This window comes from Vipera berus (assembly GCF_964194415.1).
Source record: "Vipera berus genome assembly, chromosome: 1".
Classification (NCBI taxonomy): domain Eukaryota; kingdom Metazoa; phylum Chordata; class Lepidosauria; order Squamata; family Viperidae; genus Vipera; species Vipera berus.
In genome coordinates this window covers 229,674,290-229,694,319 of record NC_138202.1, presented here as the reverse complement: position 1 = coordinate 229,694,319, position 20,030 = coordinate 229,674,290, and the positions used below count along the sequence as shown (strand labels likewise).

General features: G+C 38.0%; 1 protein-coding gene across 1 annotated transcript in view; it reads left to right on the top strand.

Annotated features, from left to right (window-relative positions):
- Positions 1-20,030, top strand: part of BMP5 (bone morphogenetic protein 5) — a gene marked incomplete at its 5' end in the record, with an annotated part of 45,608 nt that overhangs the window by 11,728 nt on the left and 13,850 nt on the right. Inside the window, 2 exons of the mRNA XM_081327189.1 lie at positions 9,819-10,011; positions 14,593-14,741. Of these exons, the coding sequence (XP_081183315.1) occupies positions 9,819-10,011; positions 14,593-14,741 (342 nt within the window). The remainder of the gene's footprint in view (positions 1-9,818; positions 10,012-14,592; positions 14,742-20,030) is intronic.

The following is a 20,030-nucleotide window of genomic DNA, read 5'->3' as shown; positions in this document are numbered from 1 at the left end:
TGACGATCTGACCCCTGCTGTTAATTTAATTGCATTGTCTTCTGCCATTCTTAAATGAGAGAGTTTTTACGAAAATATTCATGATGGAGAAGTGAAAGCTAATAATAAGAGTTACAGAGATTTAAATTCTTGTCTTAGGGACTTCTTTAGCTTTGAACCCTGGATATTTCAGTGAAAAGTGAAGTAGTCAATTGAGTGGTTTTCAGTTTTGTTGTTGAAAAGGAGAAGTACTTTCCTAGGGTAATAAAGGGGTTTCTGTTTGTTTTGGAAGAAAGGTAAAATGTCTCCAAAAGCATTAATCAAGAAATATAATCACCATATGGTAAAATTATATTTCTTCTAAGGGGCATACATCTGGAACAAGAATTCTTGCTTTTTGTTAGGACAGGCTGTTGAGCTTTATAGTCCTCTATTGCCTACTCAGACTGGACAGCAGAATTTCAAGGCTTCACGAGCTGAGCTACTAGTATTCTGTACCTGTGCTGTGTTATATCTGTGCAGATGATGATGTCGTCATTGGTGAGGGACAGTTAGAACACTGATGGGTCCTTTTCCTTCTCAATCCTTCACTGCCTTCTTGTCCTAAATGATGGGGTAGATTCAGGTCTTCCCCAAGAAAAGTCTATTCACATTACCAACTGTTTGGATTTTCAAGGAAACAAAACGAAAAACTAGAGATGAAAACTAGGCAGTGAGATATTAGACCTAGGAATCTTTATACAAACTGTTGTATAACTGAGCTAGGGTTCCTAATTGGAAAATGTAAAACTCCACATCCAAGAAAACACAATGTATTCAGTTTTATATCACAATGAGGATTAAGAACTCTCCTCTCTCAACACACATGCTCATTCTTTTTTTCTCTAAGTATTTTTCAGTATGTTATATTCTGAATACTGAGTAAATGTTATATACCAAATACTGAATACTCCATCCAACACTGCATAAAAAGGCTGCCTTTATTCAATAAGTTATAAAGATACATTTACATCAATGAAAGTGAGGCACCATTACTCTAGGCAGATATTCAGATGTTTGAGCCGTATACTTTTACAATGAGCTGGCTTTCCAGTAAGAACTAAGATGGTAAACATCAACCTGGAACAACTTCTCTCCAAATATTTCTAGGAAAGTATTTCATTTCTTAAATAGAAAAATTAAAAATTCCATGTGCTTTGGCTTTTTATGATGTTTATAAATGTATAAATGAGGCAGCTCTCAAGAGGGCAAGGGTCACATCCATGTTGTATCTACTCAGTGTAAACTGAAACCAAGTGAGTGGAACATTCCTGGAACAACCACCAAATAGCAGTAACCCTATGACTTCAACTATGTGTATTAGGTATTACCAAGATCAGCATCTTAAAAATAATTAAAAGATCTTCATAGCCTCATAAAAAAATGTCCTGTAAGGTTGTCTCATAATTAAAGCTAGCTTTCCACTGCTGAGGAATTGGCTAATCAGGAAGATAGAAAAGGGCATCATGTTTTCATTAAATATTCATATCGTGAACCATTTATTTATTTTAATAGTATGACATGGAGGTAGAGAAGTAATGCAAGGCAAGAGTTATCTTCTGAGCCTGCAATTTACCAGTTGCCATGTATAATATTAGCTTTAAGAATACACAAGACATTTCCACAATGTAAGTCCTGCATAGCAGATATCAACCAAAACTCACTCCTATCATGTACTGTATACTAGAATGCATTCTTTTTATCTATTACATCTTATATGTCCCAACCATCCAACGTATTGTCCCCATGAGAAACTACAACTGGTTCCCCACTTTCACAAGGTGAGGGAGATTGTGGTTCTCACACCAATGCTATGGAAGTCTTGGCTTTCAAAACCTCCCAAAGTGAAGCATAGCATTTAATTAAATTTAATTAAAAATGCATCAGTGCAATAGAACTGTTGTTGTTAGCTGCGAAGTCGTGTCCGACCCATCGCGACCCTATGGACAACGTTCCTCCAGGCCTTCCTGTCCTCTACCATCTCCTGGAGTCCATTTAAGCTCACGCCTACTGCTTCTGTGACTCCATCCAGCCACCTCATTCTCTGTCGTCCGCAATAGAACTACATACATTCTATTATAATTGTTGACTGCTGAATGACTGTTACAAACTGCTGAGAGTTTGCTGATTGTTGTAGGTATAGATCTGATGAATAAATAAAGAAAATGTGCCAGATGGTGAAAATACAACTTAATGGCCTTTGTGACTCTGGGAAAATTTAACTCTTGTTGCCCCCATATTTGGAACTCTCTGTAGAAAGTGATTGTTGTTAATGATCTAAAGGAGACCAGAGCTCAGTAGACTCCAGTCTATTAAACTCAATTCCACTGATCCTACATAATATGCCCAAGGATGAATGATATGAACTGCATTCCAACAGGAATTATAAATGACCCATTCAAATAACTGCTTCCATTCTATGTCTAATTTGTTGCAAATATTGATCTTTTTAGCTTCTTTTACAAGTTCTAGCATAGAACATGCCACCCTGAGCCATTTTATAGGAAAGATGAGAAAAAATTTAATTAATTAAATGATAGATAAATATACAATACTGTATTCTGTTGATTATTTTATGTAGACACGATTCATCTTAAATACTTCTGTCATTCTTTAGAATAAAAAAGTCTGTTAATAAAACATGAAATCCTTGTCCCAAGCTTGCAGGGGAACAAAAAAGGCAGCATACAAAAGGAATAATGCATGAGGGAGGGGTGGGTGGGAAGAAAACAAACAGCAGCCATGTTGAAAAGTATTACTTCTAACAATTAGTTGGAATGAATTAGAAATTGTTTAGAGATGACAAAAGCCCATCAGTAGCTGGTTTCAGCAAAGTTGATAGTTCTGATTATACTTCCTGGCTTTCTGTTGCAAACTGGAAGAAATGGCAACGGCCGGGGACAGAGACTGCGATGATTTTGAAGACTAATTTCCGAGTCCATTCACACCTGAGTCACAACTTGCACACTGTTTTGAATGTGTGTCAAAACTTCCAGTGAGGAAATGTGTAAGTCAGAGCAGATTTTGGCTCTCAGAAGCCCAAAGGGCAGAGTTAGGAGTGTGATTTGAACTGCTATTTCCAAAACAAAATTATACACTGTTTCAAAGTTTTCATTGTCTCTAGACATTTTTGTAGGGAAATTTTTCAGGGAGCATCAGGAGCAGTTTACTGATCTCCAACCTCTTTGAATCTGTCATGTTCCTCTGCAGCTTTTTAAAATAGTTTCATTGCGCCCCTTTTCCTGTCGACACAACTAAAGTCAAATACAGCTGTGCCCCAAGCAATGTAATATAGCTTGATTTGCCTCTTGTGTTTTACTCTTAAGTAGGCGGAACAATTTATTTGAACTTATGGACAATTATGAATTCACCTTACGCTCCCACTAATCAGAACCTAGAGAAAAGGACTGCCTTTCTAACAGGATATGAAGGAAATGTGGAAAAATTTGTCTTTCCACTTTGAAACAGACCTCTTACTGTATTCTGTATTCTGTACCTGTATGGTATTAATTTCCCAAAGTTTCCATGACTGAAAAGGTAGTGTTAGCTCAATTCTTTAGAGGACTTTCCATTTTGAAGGTGGAAAACAGGTCTAGTGGGCTACACGTCCCATACATCTGTGTGCATTTAGGACCTAAGAAACTAGCAGGAAATCAAAGGGCTTCTATTTAATTCGACATCCAATGCAAAATTAACTCAGGCTCCATAGCCAGAGAGTTGAACTCTTGAGTTCTGGAAAAGTCTGGCTACAAGATTCTAGATATGAGCCAACTAAGCAAAGTTATTTCAATTTTCAAAAAATAATAAAGTAAGGTTATATGAAGTTTGCAAAGGAGTCATCTTGGGTCTGTATACAATATCCTTTCCCTGTGTGATGCTGCTTGGTGTTTTGAAGCACCATGACCTCCAGATTTCCCATCAAACCCATGTAGTGCACACCCTTTTGGGGAGAGTGGACTGGTGTTCATTTTCAGACAAAAGAGAATGAACGATAATCATGTGACTATTAAATAAGGTTGTTCCTCTGCTGGGGAAAAAAAGGGCAATTCATTTTTGTTTCCAGGTCAAGAGAGAGAGAGAGAGAGACTGAAGCTTCACTTGGGGAATCATTGCACAGAGTCAAATTTTCACAGAGTTATGTAAGATCATGCACTGTTAAACTGGTCTCTTAAACTGGTCAAGACCATAAAGTTAAAGCATTTCTAGTCAAGTCCGCTGAATGACCCAGAGATGTTGAGTGACCACTTGTATGTGCTACAGTAACTATCCCTTTAGGATCAGGGTCAGCAACCTATCACCTGCGGGCTGGATGAGGTCCACCACCTAAAACTCATTGGGCTCATTGCCGCTACCAGAAATATATTCACACAGCCATGCAAGGGAGGGAGAGTGCTTACTGTCTCTTTAGGTAACCATACTGGTGACAGGTTCTCTGCCTAGCACTAACAAGAACATAGATTCATAGGGCTGGGAGAGACCTCAGAGGTTGTCTAGTTCAATCCCCTGCTCAAGGCAGGAGACCTTATACCATCCTGCACAAATGGTTGTCTAGTCTGTTTTTGAAAACCTCCAGGGTTGGAGCACTCACAACAACAGGAGGCAAAAATGCAAGCTAAGAGATGGAGAAGGTAGAAAAAATAGTGGCGGTGATGGGATGGCCTCTGGAGAAGGTTGCTTGACCCTTGATGTGGGAACACAGAAGTAGAGGGACACTAGGGAGACAAACCAGGATTTGGAGGGTTTATTAGATTTTTATCCTATCTTTATTATTTTATAAGTAACTCAAGGCAATGAACATATCTAATACTCCTTCTTCTTCCTACTTCCCCCAAAGCAAACATCCCCGTGAGGTGGGTTGGGCTGACTAAGAGGGACCTGGCCCAAGGTTATCTAGCTGGCTTTCATGCCTAAGAACTTACAGTCTCCTGGTTTCTAGGCCAGTACCTTCATCACTGCACCAAACTGGCTCTCGTCAAAAATGATGGTTCCCTGCATCATTTTGAAATTGCCAATAAGCACAGTTCTGATCCTACTTACTGCTGGTCACGTGACTCTGCCACTGGTGTAATGTGTGGCAAAGCATTAACAGATTTTACACATCTGGGGTTGCTTTGGGAAGCTGCTGGCTTTTGGAGAAAAACACAACTTTATTATTGGTAGACCTAGGGATAGCTCAAGATTGTCACTGATGGTCTAGAGCAGGGGTCTTCAAACTCGGCCCTTTTATGACTCATGGACTTCAACTCCCAGAATTCCTCAGCCAGCATGCCTGGCTGAGAAATTCTGGGAGTTGAAGTCCATGAGTCATAAAAGGGCCGAGTTTGAAGACCCATGGTCTAGAGACAAGTTGGAGGCCATGTCATGAAGACAGAAAAAAGGTGCTGCCAGGACATGTTTTGATGCAAGAGGGACCAGTTTAGTAGCAAGAATAAAACTTTATTTCAAAAGTTAACAAGCAGGTTGCTGCAAATTAATGCTTGTTTTAATATCCACAACACTAGTGGGATTTGGAAAATATAAAAGATTATAAATAAAATGAATAGTACATTTTTACAAATATGTTTGTCAGAATTACTTAACTTTGTGGGGGTGAAATGGTTTTCTTATTTTATACACATACATACACATTTTCATGAAAGAATGATCAAGAGAGCCTCTTGTTTGGTTAGTGGCCTCTGAATTTCTGTTCTTTGTTGGGGTCTAGCATCTTTAGACTTTTTTTTCTTTTGAATGCATGAATAAAGAAAGAAAGAAATCTACCAAGAATCGCTTGATAGTGAGAGGAATGTCATATAAATTTAATTAATAAATAAAATGCAATAAAAAGTAAATTAAAATACAGGCAGCACCAGCACAAGCTATTATCAGAAAATACTAAGAATAAGATAGTTTGTAAAAAAAACAAAACACCAGGACTTCATGATGCTCAGGGTGTAGATAAGTCTCTGTCAAGGATTATTTAAGAGAAGAAACCCAGGGCATACACACAGTTGATCAGGTTTTAAGTAGCTGAACAAGCATACAATGAAGTTACATGAACTGAGAGTTCAAAGGGTCATTTTGTTTAGCAGCTATTTATCTACCATGTCTTGGGGTATTTTAAAACAGTAGGAACTATTCTCTGTTTTAACTTCTTCACAGAAGTATACATTCTGACTAGTAAAAAATGTATATCCTTTAATGGCACAATTTCTCAAAGGCATGGATGTAACAATACATTTTTCAGCAGTAATAATCTTGGAAAGCAAACAGATAAAAGTTTTAATATCCATTTAAAAATATCGTGGAAGGTTTTAAACTTCTTGAATGTAAAACAGCTTATGGTGGTTGATTTTACTAATAGGCCCTCTTAGTTTCATTTTAGCGACCAACTAATAAACATTTTAAAATACGGATTTAGCCGAGTTCTATATATGTTTATTTTGAAGAGCGTTCCAAGCAAAAGCTTAACTAGGGATGGAGACATAGGAAGCGTTTTGGTTTACTCAGTTTCTTATTTTTCCATCACTGTAGCCACTAGAGCCTCCCAAGATTGCACAACTGTGGCATGCGGCCAGACATGAGCAGTGTAATTTCCTGCTGATATTTTGTGAGTAAACACACTGAAATGGTTGTGTCCAGCTGCAGGTAGCATTAAAACACCAAGGGAGCAAGAGAAGACAGACTAGGTCAAAACCTCTGCTTCAGTTCCTCCAGTAATGTAATTATGATCTTGCCCTGCCTGTTTGGCACTTGTCTGTTCAAATAATAAAGGTTTTGGTCAATGATCAGCTACCCTCCCAGGAAGAATATTTTTCCAGTATTGTTAGGAATGCATGCAGGGGAGTGAAGAATCACTTGCTGGCATGCTACAAAAGTATAGAGGACTACAACTTTGTCTGGTTGATCCAGATGTGGATTTTGATAGTTGCAACTATGCCAGAGAACAAAGCTACATCAAGCCAACCTCAAGAGTTTTAAAGAATTTATATCGGAGGCCTTAAGCTCACAATCTCATAGTCATTGTTCAAAGCTTGCACTGGTGCTTTGGAGAGGAAGGGTCAGAGTGCTGTAGGCAATCTTCACGTACCTTCTTACAGAGGAAGGGTGGCCGATGAGGTGAGCTGACAGCTTGCCAATCTCAGTTCGACACATTAGCTCCTCCATTGGACTAGGACAGAGGTAGGCAACCTTGGCTCTTTTATGACTCGGGGACTTCAACTCCCAGAATTCCTGAGCCAGCCATGCTGAGGGGAAAGGGAGAAGTTTCCAAGCTGAGCCATGCTGGCTCAGGAATTCTGGGAGTTGAAGTCCCTTAGCCTACCCCTGGACTAGGAGAAAGGTATGATTTGGAACCAAAGCAGAGTAGGACAGAGGGTGGCTGTGTGTCAAGGTGCCAATGTGACTGGAACCAATGTTGTGGTCTGCCCACTTTGGTAATTGGAAGAAAAGGGGCTACCTCAATGGATGGGGCTAGGATAGCTGTGGCCCTGCCTTGTGTCAGGATGGCTGAGATGTTTTGGCCAACAGAAACGGCAGATGTGTTATATTGTTATCAGCATTAAATACATTTGATGAGTGGAGCTCTCTGGAGGCATGGGACCACTTTGAGGTTGGGGATGGGATGTTGCCTGCGACTGTTTTGCAATAGTTTTCTTTTTTCAAATAAATTTATATTTGATGGCATTCTGGGTTACTCTATTTTCTCTCTGGAGACTTTGATACCAGCGTTCATGGCTACTTTAGGTGGAGACCCTTGGTTTATATTGTACGTAACAAAATTCCCAATTGCTGTAAAAGCATTTTGAGTTTACTTTTGATGGATCATGCACTTATTCTTAGATATTTTTATCCCAGCTTTATTTTTCCCCCCAAATAATTCAAGGTGTTTACTTGGAACATAAAAATGTGATTAAACAGCAAACTCCACGACAGTTCAAACACTGCTTTCTCATCCATGTTCCCTTCAGAGATTGTTGGATTCAAAGCAGGTATATGAAGAAAGGTTTTTATTTTTTTCTCCTAATCCTGTTAATTCACGATAATTCAAATTAACATGTAAAAGATGTGTCTTGGGGAGAGTTAGGAAATAAATTTCTATGTGCTGTGACTAATTTGCATTGCAAGTAGTTGCAATCAATATAAATGAGATTGTGGCGTTCAGGATCAGAGGATTAATAAAAAAAATAATTCTGTTCTAGAATGGGATTCAATCTGGTGGGCTCTAGTGCCTTTATTAGTTTGCAGGTTATTGTAGTGTTACAGATAAAACTCAGAGCTCATACTTTTGGGAACCATCCATACTGAGTGAAATAAACATATAACTTTTTCATTCTGATGAATTCCTTTTTCTAACCCTCTATGGAAGTTCAGGTTTTCTTCTGCACCCTTGGGAGGATGGATGCCTGAAGAACCAAGGGATCGGGGAAGAGCCAGTCTTGGATAATGATAGAAGATAAAGATAGGAATAGGTACCATGACTGATGCCTTAGTCTGTTGTTCCCAGTAACACAACAGAGAATCCCTGGAGCCTCTGCCCTTTGAGGGTATAAGAACTAGAGTCTTTCCATTTATCTGTGACTTATCTATCACCTACCTCCTTGGATATTTCCAGCCTCTGCTTTCAATTATCAGCCAGCTGAAGAGCACTTAGTAATTTCAAGACAAAACTCTTGGAACCTCTGACCTCTGCTTGTCAGATAACCCAAGTATTTCATGAAAATATACCATCATTTCATTGGTTTGAAGCTGTAAACATGTGTGCTTTGTTCTCTGTCAGCTTACAGTAACCTCCACCACCTAAAAGTGCTTGGTTTACTTTCCTGCTTCTGCAGGGGATGTAGAGATTTAAGTAAGCTGCACCAAGACCTCGTATCTCTCTTAATACAAAGCAGTGACATTTGTGAAGTGTTATGTATATGGATTAATTAGGCATTGCATTCACAATCCCACATCCATTAATACCCAGGGTGTTAGGAATAAGGATTTAATTCTTGACGAGAGAATGGGTAGAGCCAGGATTCAGAGCAAAGTGGGTGGAATGTGTTTTTTTATTATTTTAAAACTATATTAAGCCTTGTTTGGGGGGGTATAAATGACTATTTTTATGTATTTTGCACCTCACAATTTCCAATTTCCAGCAATTGCGGTCAGTGGTCAGCACTGAAAACAGAAAAGAGGCTTAGAGGCCCCAGATGGTTTGGGGACCTCAGGTTAACCACTCCTCCTGTAAATGAGTCACCAGTCCTGCCATTATGATAAACAACAGATGCAGCAAGAATTACTTCTTCAAAACAATTCAGAGAGTTCGTGACTAATATTTTTGTCTAATGAGCATCCTGCTGTAGATAGTAGTTATGCAAACAAGGTTTACAGTATGGTTTCATTTGCAGAGCAAGTGTAGCTGGGAATACGAATACCACTGCATGAGAATGGAACAAGTATCCATGTAATATATTATGACTTCAGCCAAGGCCTGGCCAGCTTCGTTTCCTCAAAGGCTGTCCAAGCATCCATGCCAAGATCATCTGCTAGTAATTCCTGCTCATATAGAAAGATGAACCAACCCAATTTCATAATTCTTTTCTAACATGTGGAGATTCTTTTTTTGCCCACAGCTTTATTACTTTTAAATATATAGTCTAGTTTTTGTTCTTTTTGCAGAATGATTTCCTTTCTGAGTTGTTGCGGGCTCTGTCCCCATTGACCTTGTGACTTCTAGCTTGTTGAATGTCTCATAGTTTAAATTAAAACCTGTAATGAGTGCTGCATTAACATGACATGCGGATGTCTAACCTTTTCATTTCATTTTATTTTCATAGTGGAAAGAGACAAGGATTTTTCTCACCAAAGACGGCACTACAAAGAATTCCGATTTGATTTGACTCAGATCCCTCATGGAGAAGCAGTGACAGCAGCAGAATTTCGGATTTACAAGGATCGGAGTTACAGTCGATTTGAGAATGAAACAATTAAGATTAGCATTTATCAGATCATCAAGGAATATCCAAACAGGTCACTTTTTCTTCCAGTTGTACTTCAAATTAATTCTTCCAATTTAGAAACAAGGGATTGTTTTATTTCTGTTAAGGAATGAAACTATCCAACAAAGTGGCTTGGAAGTTAAAAAAAAACAGTTGAAGGTGGTTTGAAATGTTTTGCTTGAGCTGGCTGTTCAATAAATAACTCAGGATAGCTAGCTGAGTTGTTTTACACAGCTGTTGCTGGTATTCTTGCAGATTATAGTAGCAAAGGTAATTTTTGGATTTTGTTTGGATTTGGTGACAATGTGTTTTTTAAGTAAAAGAACATACATGCATTAAGCCTCTCCAAGGTTTACACATTTTGTTGCACTGACCTTGGTTTTGCCATGTTACTGCTATGCTTTGTAACCCTTGGAGGACAACTACCCAAAATGGGTGGACAGAAAGTAGGAAAAAGTCCCAAGTTGGGCCTTGATTGAGAGCATTTCCCAGACACTCAGATTCTGGTCCTTGTACAAGGATGTCAGGTGTTGATTTTAGCCCAAACCATGCACTCTGACCAAAAGATACTCAGCATTTGCTTATCATATGAATGGAATGGAATGTTAAAGAGAGAAGCATGCTTCTGAAATTCTGAAGCCACCAAAATATTTGTATTATAATTTAAAAGGATACAGTCCTTTTGCAGATCTCACTCCCCATTCCCTATGAACTCTGTCTAGAAAAATAATTAAAGAGATAAATCACATGCTACTATATTCCTTGGATATTTTTTTTTGTGGTATTCCTTTGCCTGAGAACTGTGTTTTGTCTTCCATTATTGTATCCTTCATCTTTTAATTTAGTATGTTGGATTTTGTGCATGCTCCTCTTGATATATTTCTATTAGGAAAAATGAAAGATTTTTACATTGCAGAATGTAATGTCTGGGAGGCAACAGATGAAGATTTTTTAGAGAAGACTATTGTGTAGGTGCATGGAAGCAGTGGTATATAGGTGTTTTCAAACAGCTGACAATGTTGATCCTTCAACCATTTAGGCAGGAAAAAAAAGAACAGTTAAGAGCAGACAGAAATAAAAAGAAGTATAGAAAGAGAACACAGATTTAGCGCTCAGGCTCATATAGATAAGAATGGCCATTCTGTCTCTAATGGATGTCGACCATTGTCAGTATGAACATTGTTTCAGTCTGAAACTCAGCTCTGATTCTCCACCAAGAGTCCACGCCATAAAAATATTTACCTTGTATATCAAAGATGCCTTAAGATGAATGAAAAATGGTTTTACCTGTGAATTTTCCTTTAAGATCTCTGAAGTAGAAAGAAGTCCATCCTATTCATTTAGCTATTGGTGTTGTTTTTCTGTGAATTGAATATAGCCTTTGCCTATTCCAGTATTTGAAAGGCTGCCACAAAGAAGAGGGGGTGAAATTATTCTCCAAAGTACCAGAGGGCAAGACAAGAAACAATGGTTGGAAACTGATTATAGAGAGAAGCAACCTGTAATTAAGGAGAAAGTTCCTAACAGTGAGGACAATTAACCAGTGGAACAGCTTGCCTTCAGAAATCACTCCATCGCTGGAGGCTTTTAAGAAGAGACTGGACAGTCATTTGTCTGAGATGGTATAGGTTCTCCTGTTTGAGTGGGGGCTGGACTGGAAGACCTCCAAAGTATCTTCCAGATTCTATTCTATTCTATTCTATTCTATTCTATTCTATTCTATTCTATTCTATTCTATTCTATTCTATTCTATTCTATTCTATTCTATTCTATTCTATTCTATTCTATTCTATTCTATTCTATTCTTGTGTTAGGAATCCCCTCTTTACATATGCAAGTACTTTTATTTGCCTTATGTCTAGTCCTGCCATATTTAGTCCTTGTTGGATGAGAGATTTTCCCCTTCATATGGAAGAGCAAGAAAAAAAAAGTCTGAAATCAAATGGTGGCAGAGAATATCAGATCATAAAGATGCTCATTTTTCAAGGAAAAAATGGCTTCTGAATGGGATAGAATTTAGTGCAGCAACTTGTAGGCATTTTATTTACTTACAACTAGAGTAGATAATAACCACAGTAGCTATTTAAAGGGCTTGTCCTGGCTAAGCAATTCCTATCAACAAAGCCCCCAAATACTTTTTATGACTTCCAGAGTAGATCTACTATAGATATAGATGCTCTACTTAGAATTTGAAGGACCATTTAAAGTTTTTAGTGTGGTTTGTGGGTTGTTACATCACCTTATATTCTGGCCTTTCATGCATCTGACTCTCAGCTATTACTCACTTTTAATTATTTCCCCCCTCTCAATCATGTTGGCATCTTATCTTTGCTTTTTGCTCATTCCAGGTAGCTGCTAATGAGATGTTCCTTTTCCCTACTTCAGGTGCTTTGTTGGGTTTTCTCCACTTCAAAGAGTTTCTGCATGTTTTGTTTTTTTCATTAAGAGGCTTGGAATTTCATTCTTATGCTCAGGGTGCTAGAAACCTGCTTCTCTCTTGCCCCCTTTCTCTCACAGGAATATCTAAAACTGTAGGGTAAAATTGTTTGAAAAATAGTAAACGGATAGCAAACACCACCCACAGGAAAGCTGTTAAATTCCTCTTACAAGCACCATTGCTACAATCAGATCCATAGATGACATTACAGGTAGTCTTCTACTTACAACCACAATTGAGCCCAACATTTCCATTCCCAAGCAAGACAGTTGTTAAGTGAGTAAATGCCCTATTTTACTTTTTTTTGCCATGGTTGTTAAGCGAATCACTGAAGTTATTAAGTAAATCACGTAGTCGTTAAGAGAATCTGCTTCCCCTATTGTCTTTGCTTGTCAGAAACTCCCTAAGAAAGTTGCAAATGACAGTCCTAAGGAACCGTCGTAAATACATACAGTACTGGTTGCCAAACGTGCAAAGTTTGATCATGTGGCTGTTGGGGATGCTGCATTGGCCATAAGTGTGAAAACTGGTCATGAACAAATGGTTCTAAGTCGAGGACTAACTGTACTAGATGTAGGGTACAAATATCTAGACATTAGATGACAGAAAAGGATATAGAAGATCTAACGCCGCAGCTGGATCTGATAGATTCCAAAATCTACCAATTGAGGGAGATTGTGCTGAGGTTCCCTTTTGTGTGCCTGTCCTTTCAGCGGTTCATAACTGATGAGTAACTTCAGCCCCTGCTCAGTTCTTCCTTAGCAGAGCTCTTTATCTTTACAAAGTTTAGTCTGGACAGCTGATCAAATAGGGGGTGCTGTTAAAGACAGCATTGTAGAAGAGAGCATGTGATTCAGCTTACCTCCTCCATAGGGGAATGATCCAACTGACATGGAACATTTATTCTTCTAAACATCTACATAGTGTGTAAATTCAGGTCAGCCCCGATCAAAGCCTCTATCATCATCTCTGCAAACTATCTTGGCCACTCCATCCACCCAACCCCACACGTCTGGAAAAAGAAAATAGGATATTGGTTTGGATGGAGAACAGAGCGGTGGTTCCTAATACCGGCATGTCTGTTTTCAGCCTCTCCCTGGAGTCTTTTTCTCCTAGTGGTTGGAAGGTTGAACAACTCATCTCTTGTCCTGCTGTCCAGTGAGATTGCCAGAAGGAAAATTCACAGGTATCCAATTTTCCAATTTCATCATGTAAACGATTAGTTAAGTTAATCATTATAGATGAGCAAATGCAAGGATTGCATGCACAATTTACAGGACTAGTTTTGAGAAATACTTGCTGCCCTGAACCATGAATAAAGCAAGCCAAGTTTAATTTAGCTGCAACAAGGGATATACTATATGGCTCAGCTGTATTTATTTTTAGAGAACCAAGAGCTACATTTACTTTGCTAATCTATATGCAGTATATAGGACTCTTGTGTTTGAGTTGGGATATGAAGCCATGAATGAACTTTAAGATGAGATTTACTACATCCATGGTCCTCAACATGAGTAATTTTTAATGCAAATATTCCATTAGGAAGAAGTGGGTAAAGTCATAATCTTGGACTTGCTTTGCAAAAAGATCTGTGAATTACATATCTAAAATATTCAAGCCACCGAAACAAGTTTCACAATATTTTTCCTTTTAAAATATTTAGAACGTATGAATTTTTGGTCTGGTTTTCATAGAATTCTTCAGAAAATCAAAGTAATATATAGCTTTCCCTCCCCATGCACAAATTGTGAAAAAATACTTCAAAATACTATCAGTCTATTCTAAAGCCTAATCTTTACATGTTTTCTCATTATTGTCTATACTTTGCATGCAACTATTGGAATTTCTGTTACATCTGCAACACTTACATGCTCATAGAATTGAACTGTGGGAGGTGAAATCACATAGTATATCAAACCTATAGAAAATAAAAATAAAAATTATAAATGTCCAGATTATTAATGCCAACAGAAAATTATTTTGGAGAAATTAATTTGAAGAGCTAGAATTAAATTAGTTTATGGATCACTGCCTTTCCTTTCCAACATGTGAAGTCATGTGCACGTACATTGTCTACCTTGCTGTGCCACAGCCAGAATCAATGTTTTACTGCCAAAGTTAATTGCAATGACATAATTATGATGCATTTTTATTTACTCATTGTTTCCACACTAGGGATGCGGACCTGTTCCTATTAGATACAAAACGAGCTCAAGCTCCTCATATTGGCTGGCTTGTGTTTGATATCACTGTCACCAGTAACCACTGGGTGATTGACCCACAGAATAATTTAGGTTTGCAGCTCTGTGCAGAGATGGCAGATGGTAAGTTATATGTATGTGTCACATTTCACAAGAATCTTTTTGGAATTATTATGCTGTTTGAAGTAAAGGTAAAGGTTCCCCTGCACATGCGTGCTAGTCGTTTCCAACTCTAGGGGCCGGTGCTCATCTCCGTTTCAAAGCCGAAGAGCCAGCGCTTGTCCGAGGACGTCTCCGTGGTCATGTGGCTGGCATGACTAGGTGCCAAAGGCACACGGAACGCTGTTACCTTCCCACCGTAGTGGTCCCTATTTTTCTACTTGCATTTTTACGTACTTTCAAACTGCTAGGTTGGCAGAAGCTGGGACGAGTAACAGGTGCTCACTCTGTTACGCGGCACTCGGGATTCGACCCGCCAAACTGCTGACCTTCTGATCGACAAGCTCAGCGTCCTAACCCACTGAGCCACATGCACACAAATTGCACAAAACTCAAAAACAGTTTGGATCCTCTGTGGGAACATTTTGATCAATGACATCCATTGAATAGAATCTGTGGGTGCTATGAAAATACTATTACACATGGGTGCATTCCTGGTATTAAGCCCAAGAGACAGGAAAAAGATGTTGATGGTATAGCAACCTTTATATTTAATGCTGTTCTCTGTAGTCAGGCTAGCTCAGGGGTAGGCAACCTCGGCTCTTTTATAACTCATGGACTTCAACTCCCAGAATTCCTCAGTCAGCTATGCTGACTGAGGAATTTTGGGAGTTGAAGTCCATGAGTCATAAAAGAGCTGAGGTTGCCTACCCCTGGGCTAGCTGAAGTGGTGTCAGTAGTAGAAAATTCCAGAATGGTGATTTTGGAGAATTTAACATACATATGGGGCCCTTTTCAATGCTAGGTTTAGGACTTCCCAGGCTCCATGATTACCAAGATGCTGCCTCATTTTATCACCGACATGACATACGTGGGCCTAAATTGGAGATGTCCAACTTCAGCAACTTTAAGATCAGTGGACTTCAACTCCCAGAATTCCCCAGCCAGCCAGTCCACAGGCTTTAAAGTTGCCAAGGCTGGACACCCTTGGCCTAGATAGTGCTATGGGCAGAAGGAAAAGAATCTAGGTTTATGGGCAGAGTCATTTATTTCATTGTCATGGGCAAACCACTTGGGTTGCTGATGGAAGGAAGAAGTGATATTAAATTTGCTTGGTTTTTAGCACCAGGGAAATACTTGGTTTTACTCAAGCATTCAGAATAGTCTGGCCATTGGTCCTTCTAAAATTGTCTATTATTATATTATGGCTATTGCTATTTTAATCTTTTAAACAATCATTTTTGTTTCATATGAGTGTTTTATCCTGTGTGATCTACGGATTAAAGCAGATCCTGCGACCTGTAGGATAATAAGTAGGTGTAAATATTTAAGAAAAATGAATTGATAAACAAACTTTCTATTAGTGATGAAAATAACATTACATAAGAAACACAGAACCAGATTCTACTGAGATATGTCTAACGTATACAAAATTACATAATGCTCATTTGCACAAGCATGTACTCAGGCTCCATACAATGTAATCTGAGCTTTGGTTTGCCATACTAGTATATAATTCTGATTAACTTGCAATGTGCCAATAACAAAACCCAGGAACTGTTTCTCTAGCCTAGCTTTAATGCTCCCAACACCCTAGATCAGGAGTCCCCAACCCCTGGGCCGTGGACCGGTACTGGGCTGTGGCATGCCAGCAACCAGTCCACACAAAGAAGCAAAGCCCCATCCATGGGATGCAGGCAGCACACAAAACCACGGAACCAGTCCCTGGTGCCCAAAAGGTTGGAGACCTCTGCCCTAGACCACGGGTGTGTCTAGATTACAGGTGTGACTGTTTTCGCATTGACGGAGCTGGGGTGGGTACAGCCTCCACATGATGCAACTGGCCCGTGGGCCGGCAGTTTGACTCCCCTGCCCTAGACCTTATTCTACTTAGTTGATTATGAGGATGGATTGAAGCTTCTCGTTGAATTAAAATATGTTCTTTTTTGATCTCCAATGGGTCTGTGATTTTTAATTTTAAAAGAGCTTGACGGGATAAAAAAAGATTGTTTAAATTGCAATATGTCGGAAAAATATAGAAAATAAAACTGCAAGATGAAAAACATACCTGCTCATCATAATTTTGCATTTCCTTCTTGATGAAAAAAAAACAAAGAGGCAACATCATGATGAAATCCATTTTTTCCTTTGAAAATGTAATTTGGTATCATAGGCATCATTTCTGCATGAAATATGGCTGATTTTCTGCTATTTTATATTCAATTGTAGGTCTAAAGAGCAACATAACACATATGGAGTATGTCAGCATATAACATTGTTTCCCTAGGGCTGTGCTAAATTAAGAAAGGATCAGGCATTTTCTAATTCTCTGCATATATCTTTGTAGTGGTCTACTGGGTGGGTTCTGTTATAGTTTACATTTTAGGCTGAAGGCAGTTGTGATTTTACAGGAGAAACCATCACATCCAATTGACACAGAAGGTGAGAGATCAGCTAATGAATGGAAGTGTTAAAATGTATGCAGATATAGAAACCATCTTAAGAAACCTCTTGTATTATTTTGATATGGTCCCTTGTTTTAGCACCCATGCTGTAATGAATGGTTTTTTAAAAAAATGAAATCTGATTTTTGTTCTCATTTTCTGTTTCCATTTCCTCCTAGATTGTAGGATTAAACACATTCAAATGTTAGATTAATTTCTAATAGTTAATAATGGATTTATTTCTTAAAATAGCTGTAGGCACCAATTTGTATAGCCAGGACCCAAAGGAAATTAGGCAGTGAGAAATGTACACATTTTTCTAAAAGGATGCAAGGGATAGACAGGAATCTGATTATGAGCTTGGTGGTTGTTGAGGAGCTAGGCTGTCCCTATTATTTTCTTATAAAAATCACTATGTTTTTATAATGAGAATCTCACATGTATTGGTATGATTTTCCTGGGTGTAAAAGCTTTTATTTTTTATTTTATTTTATTTTATTTTATTTTATTTTATTTTATTTTATTTTATTTTATTTTATTTTATTATTTTATTTTATTTTATTATTTTATTTTATTTTCCACCCATCTCACCATAAAAGTTGCTCTGGGTGGATAGGAAAGGTAGGGCATTCATTGGGAAAATAGTATTTGGAAGAAGAAGTAATTCTTCCTAGAGATCCAGTCTAAATGTTCCTCCTCTTGGTCCATCCCCCACTAATCCTTCACCTTAAAGCAAACAATAAAAGGAAAACTACATCTAATTATAGATATTAGCTGGTTGGATCAGATTTGGCTCTGAGTTTCAAAGTATGTGACCCGTATTTATGACATGGGAATTTAAGATTGTCAGGATGGTCATTTCAGATAAGTGACTTTTGGTATCTTCTACAATCTTTCCATTTCTATCTCTCAAAAATAAGATTCATGAGGACAGGCTTTACATCACTTCAATGATGGCTAAGTGATGAAAATACTATAAGTCACTAGGGGGAAAATAGCTAAAATTGTATCAGTTTCCCTGGGGAATGTTCTTACTATGAGTTTTTAGTTTTCCCTCTGGCCTCTCACTCAGTAGTGATTTATGTGCAAGGCACCATCTTAGGACATTTGTGGATTGTTAAGTCTGACAGCTGAGTCTTGTTGTTTGTTTTATTTGGTTTATAGTTTTCTATTTCTGCATACTAATAATTAATCTTATGGTGTTTTTTTAAAAAAAAAACTATCAATGTATGCAACATTTTGAGTCTATTCACTGTATCCTACCAAGTTGGCATTCTATCTTTCTCATTTATTAGACATACCAAATTACTTTCCAGCCCTGTTAAATATATTTCTGACTCTACATGTGGTCCTCATTTAGCAACCACTCATTCAGTTTGAATTTGCAAGCACGCTGAAAGACTGGTACTTACGATCAATCCTCAAAATTCTGGCCATGGCAGCACCCTTGCAATCATGTGATTAGCCTAGATTTCCAGGCGTCATAATGTCCTGTGATCATGTGATTTCAATTTGCAACCTTCTCTGCTAGCTTCCCCTAAGCAAAGTCAATAGGGAAGTTAGCAGGTAGTTGAAAATTGTAATTACGTAAGGTCCTTGCTTAACAATCCATGGTGATTCACTTAACAACAATACCTGGGGACTACTGGAATTACCATTGTTAAGCAGCATAGCATCTACTTCACAACTGCATCGGTTAGCAGTGGAAATTCTGGTCCCAAGTACTTTTTTAAAGCAACCTCAGTGGTGGGATTCAGCCAGTTCAGCAGAACTGGTAGCTACTTTTTTGTTGCCCAGGCTTGGAATGGACTTCCAGAAGTGGCATCCACACAGAGAACCGATTGTTCACATATTTGAATCCCACCCTTGAGCAACCTGCATATAAAATCATGTGTAAACATTCAAAGACATAGCTCAAGATATTCCGATTTTCTGAATATAGAGGACAGAATGAAAATGCTGTATTCCATATAACAAATAATTATGGGGATATGAGACCTAATTTGATACCATACACCAGAAAGTTTAGTGTGTTTGATAAAAGACCATACTGAGATAGAACACTTCTAAAACAGAAGGGAGCAACCTTTCAAATATGAAAAAAGTATATCTATTTCAAAGAGTTGTACCTCTTTTTGTTTCTGTAATAAAATACGGTAATTATGAAGGGATCATATTTATTCTCTGTGCCGTCATATTTTTATGATTATTACAATGAAGTCCAACTAGAATCAAGAAACCTTGTAACACTTCATTCACAGTGGAAGCATATTATATTGAAAAGTTGGTTCTAATATTTCAAGAATACATTTTGTGAAATGATTGCATTTTTTTTGTTTTTAACAATATATCTTGCTGTACTGAAGCAATGTGTACAGTAAAACATCCTGAAATGTTCATAAATCTTTCAGAAAGATTACATTACGTGGCTTTTGAAATATCATTGTCAACATGTACGGATAAAACCACAAAAAAACCGTATCACATTAATATAATGTAATTCTGACTTCAGAGAGGAAAAAAAATCTTCATTTTTTAAAAAAATCCACTTTTGGCAATCGTTATGATTAGCCTTCCTTTTTTTAAAAAAAAATCCAAAGTGAATTAATTCTCAGTATGGGTTCATGTGTGAGACTTTGAGGTAGGCATAGAAATGAGGTATGGTTTCATGCAGTCCTAATTTCATATGGAAATTTGGGATACAAATTTATAATCTGTCCCTCCACCTACTTTAGGTGGAATACATTTTACTATATTCACTTAGGCATGTGCTTGTCTGTGTATGTGGAAATAAATCCCAACAACTGTA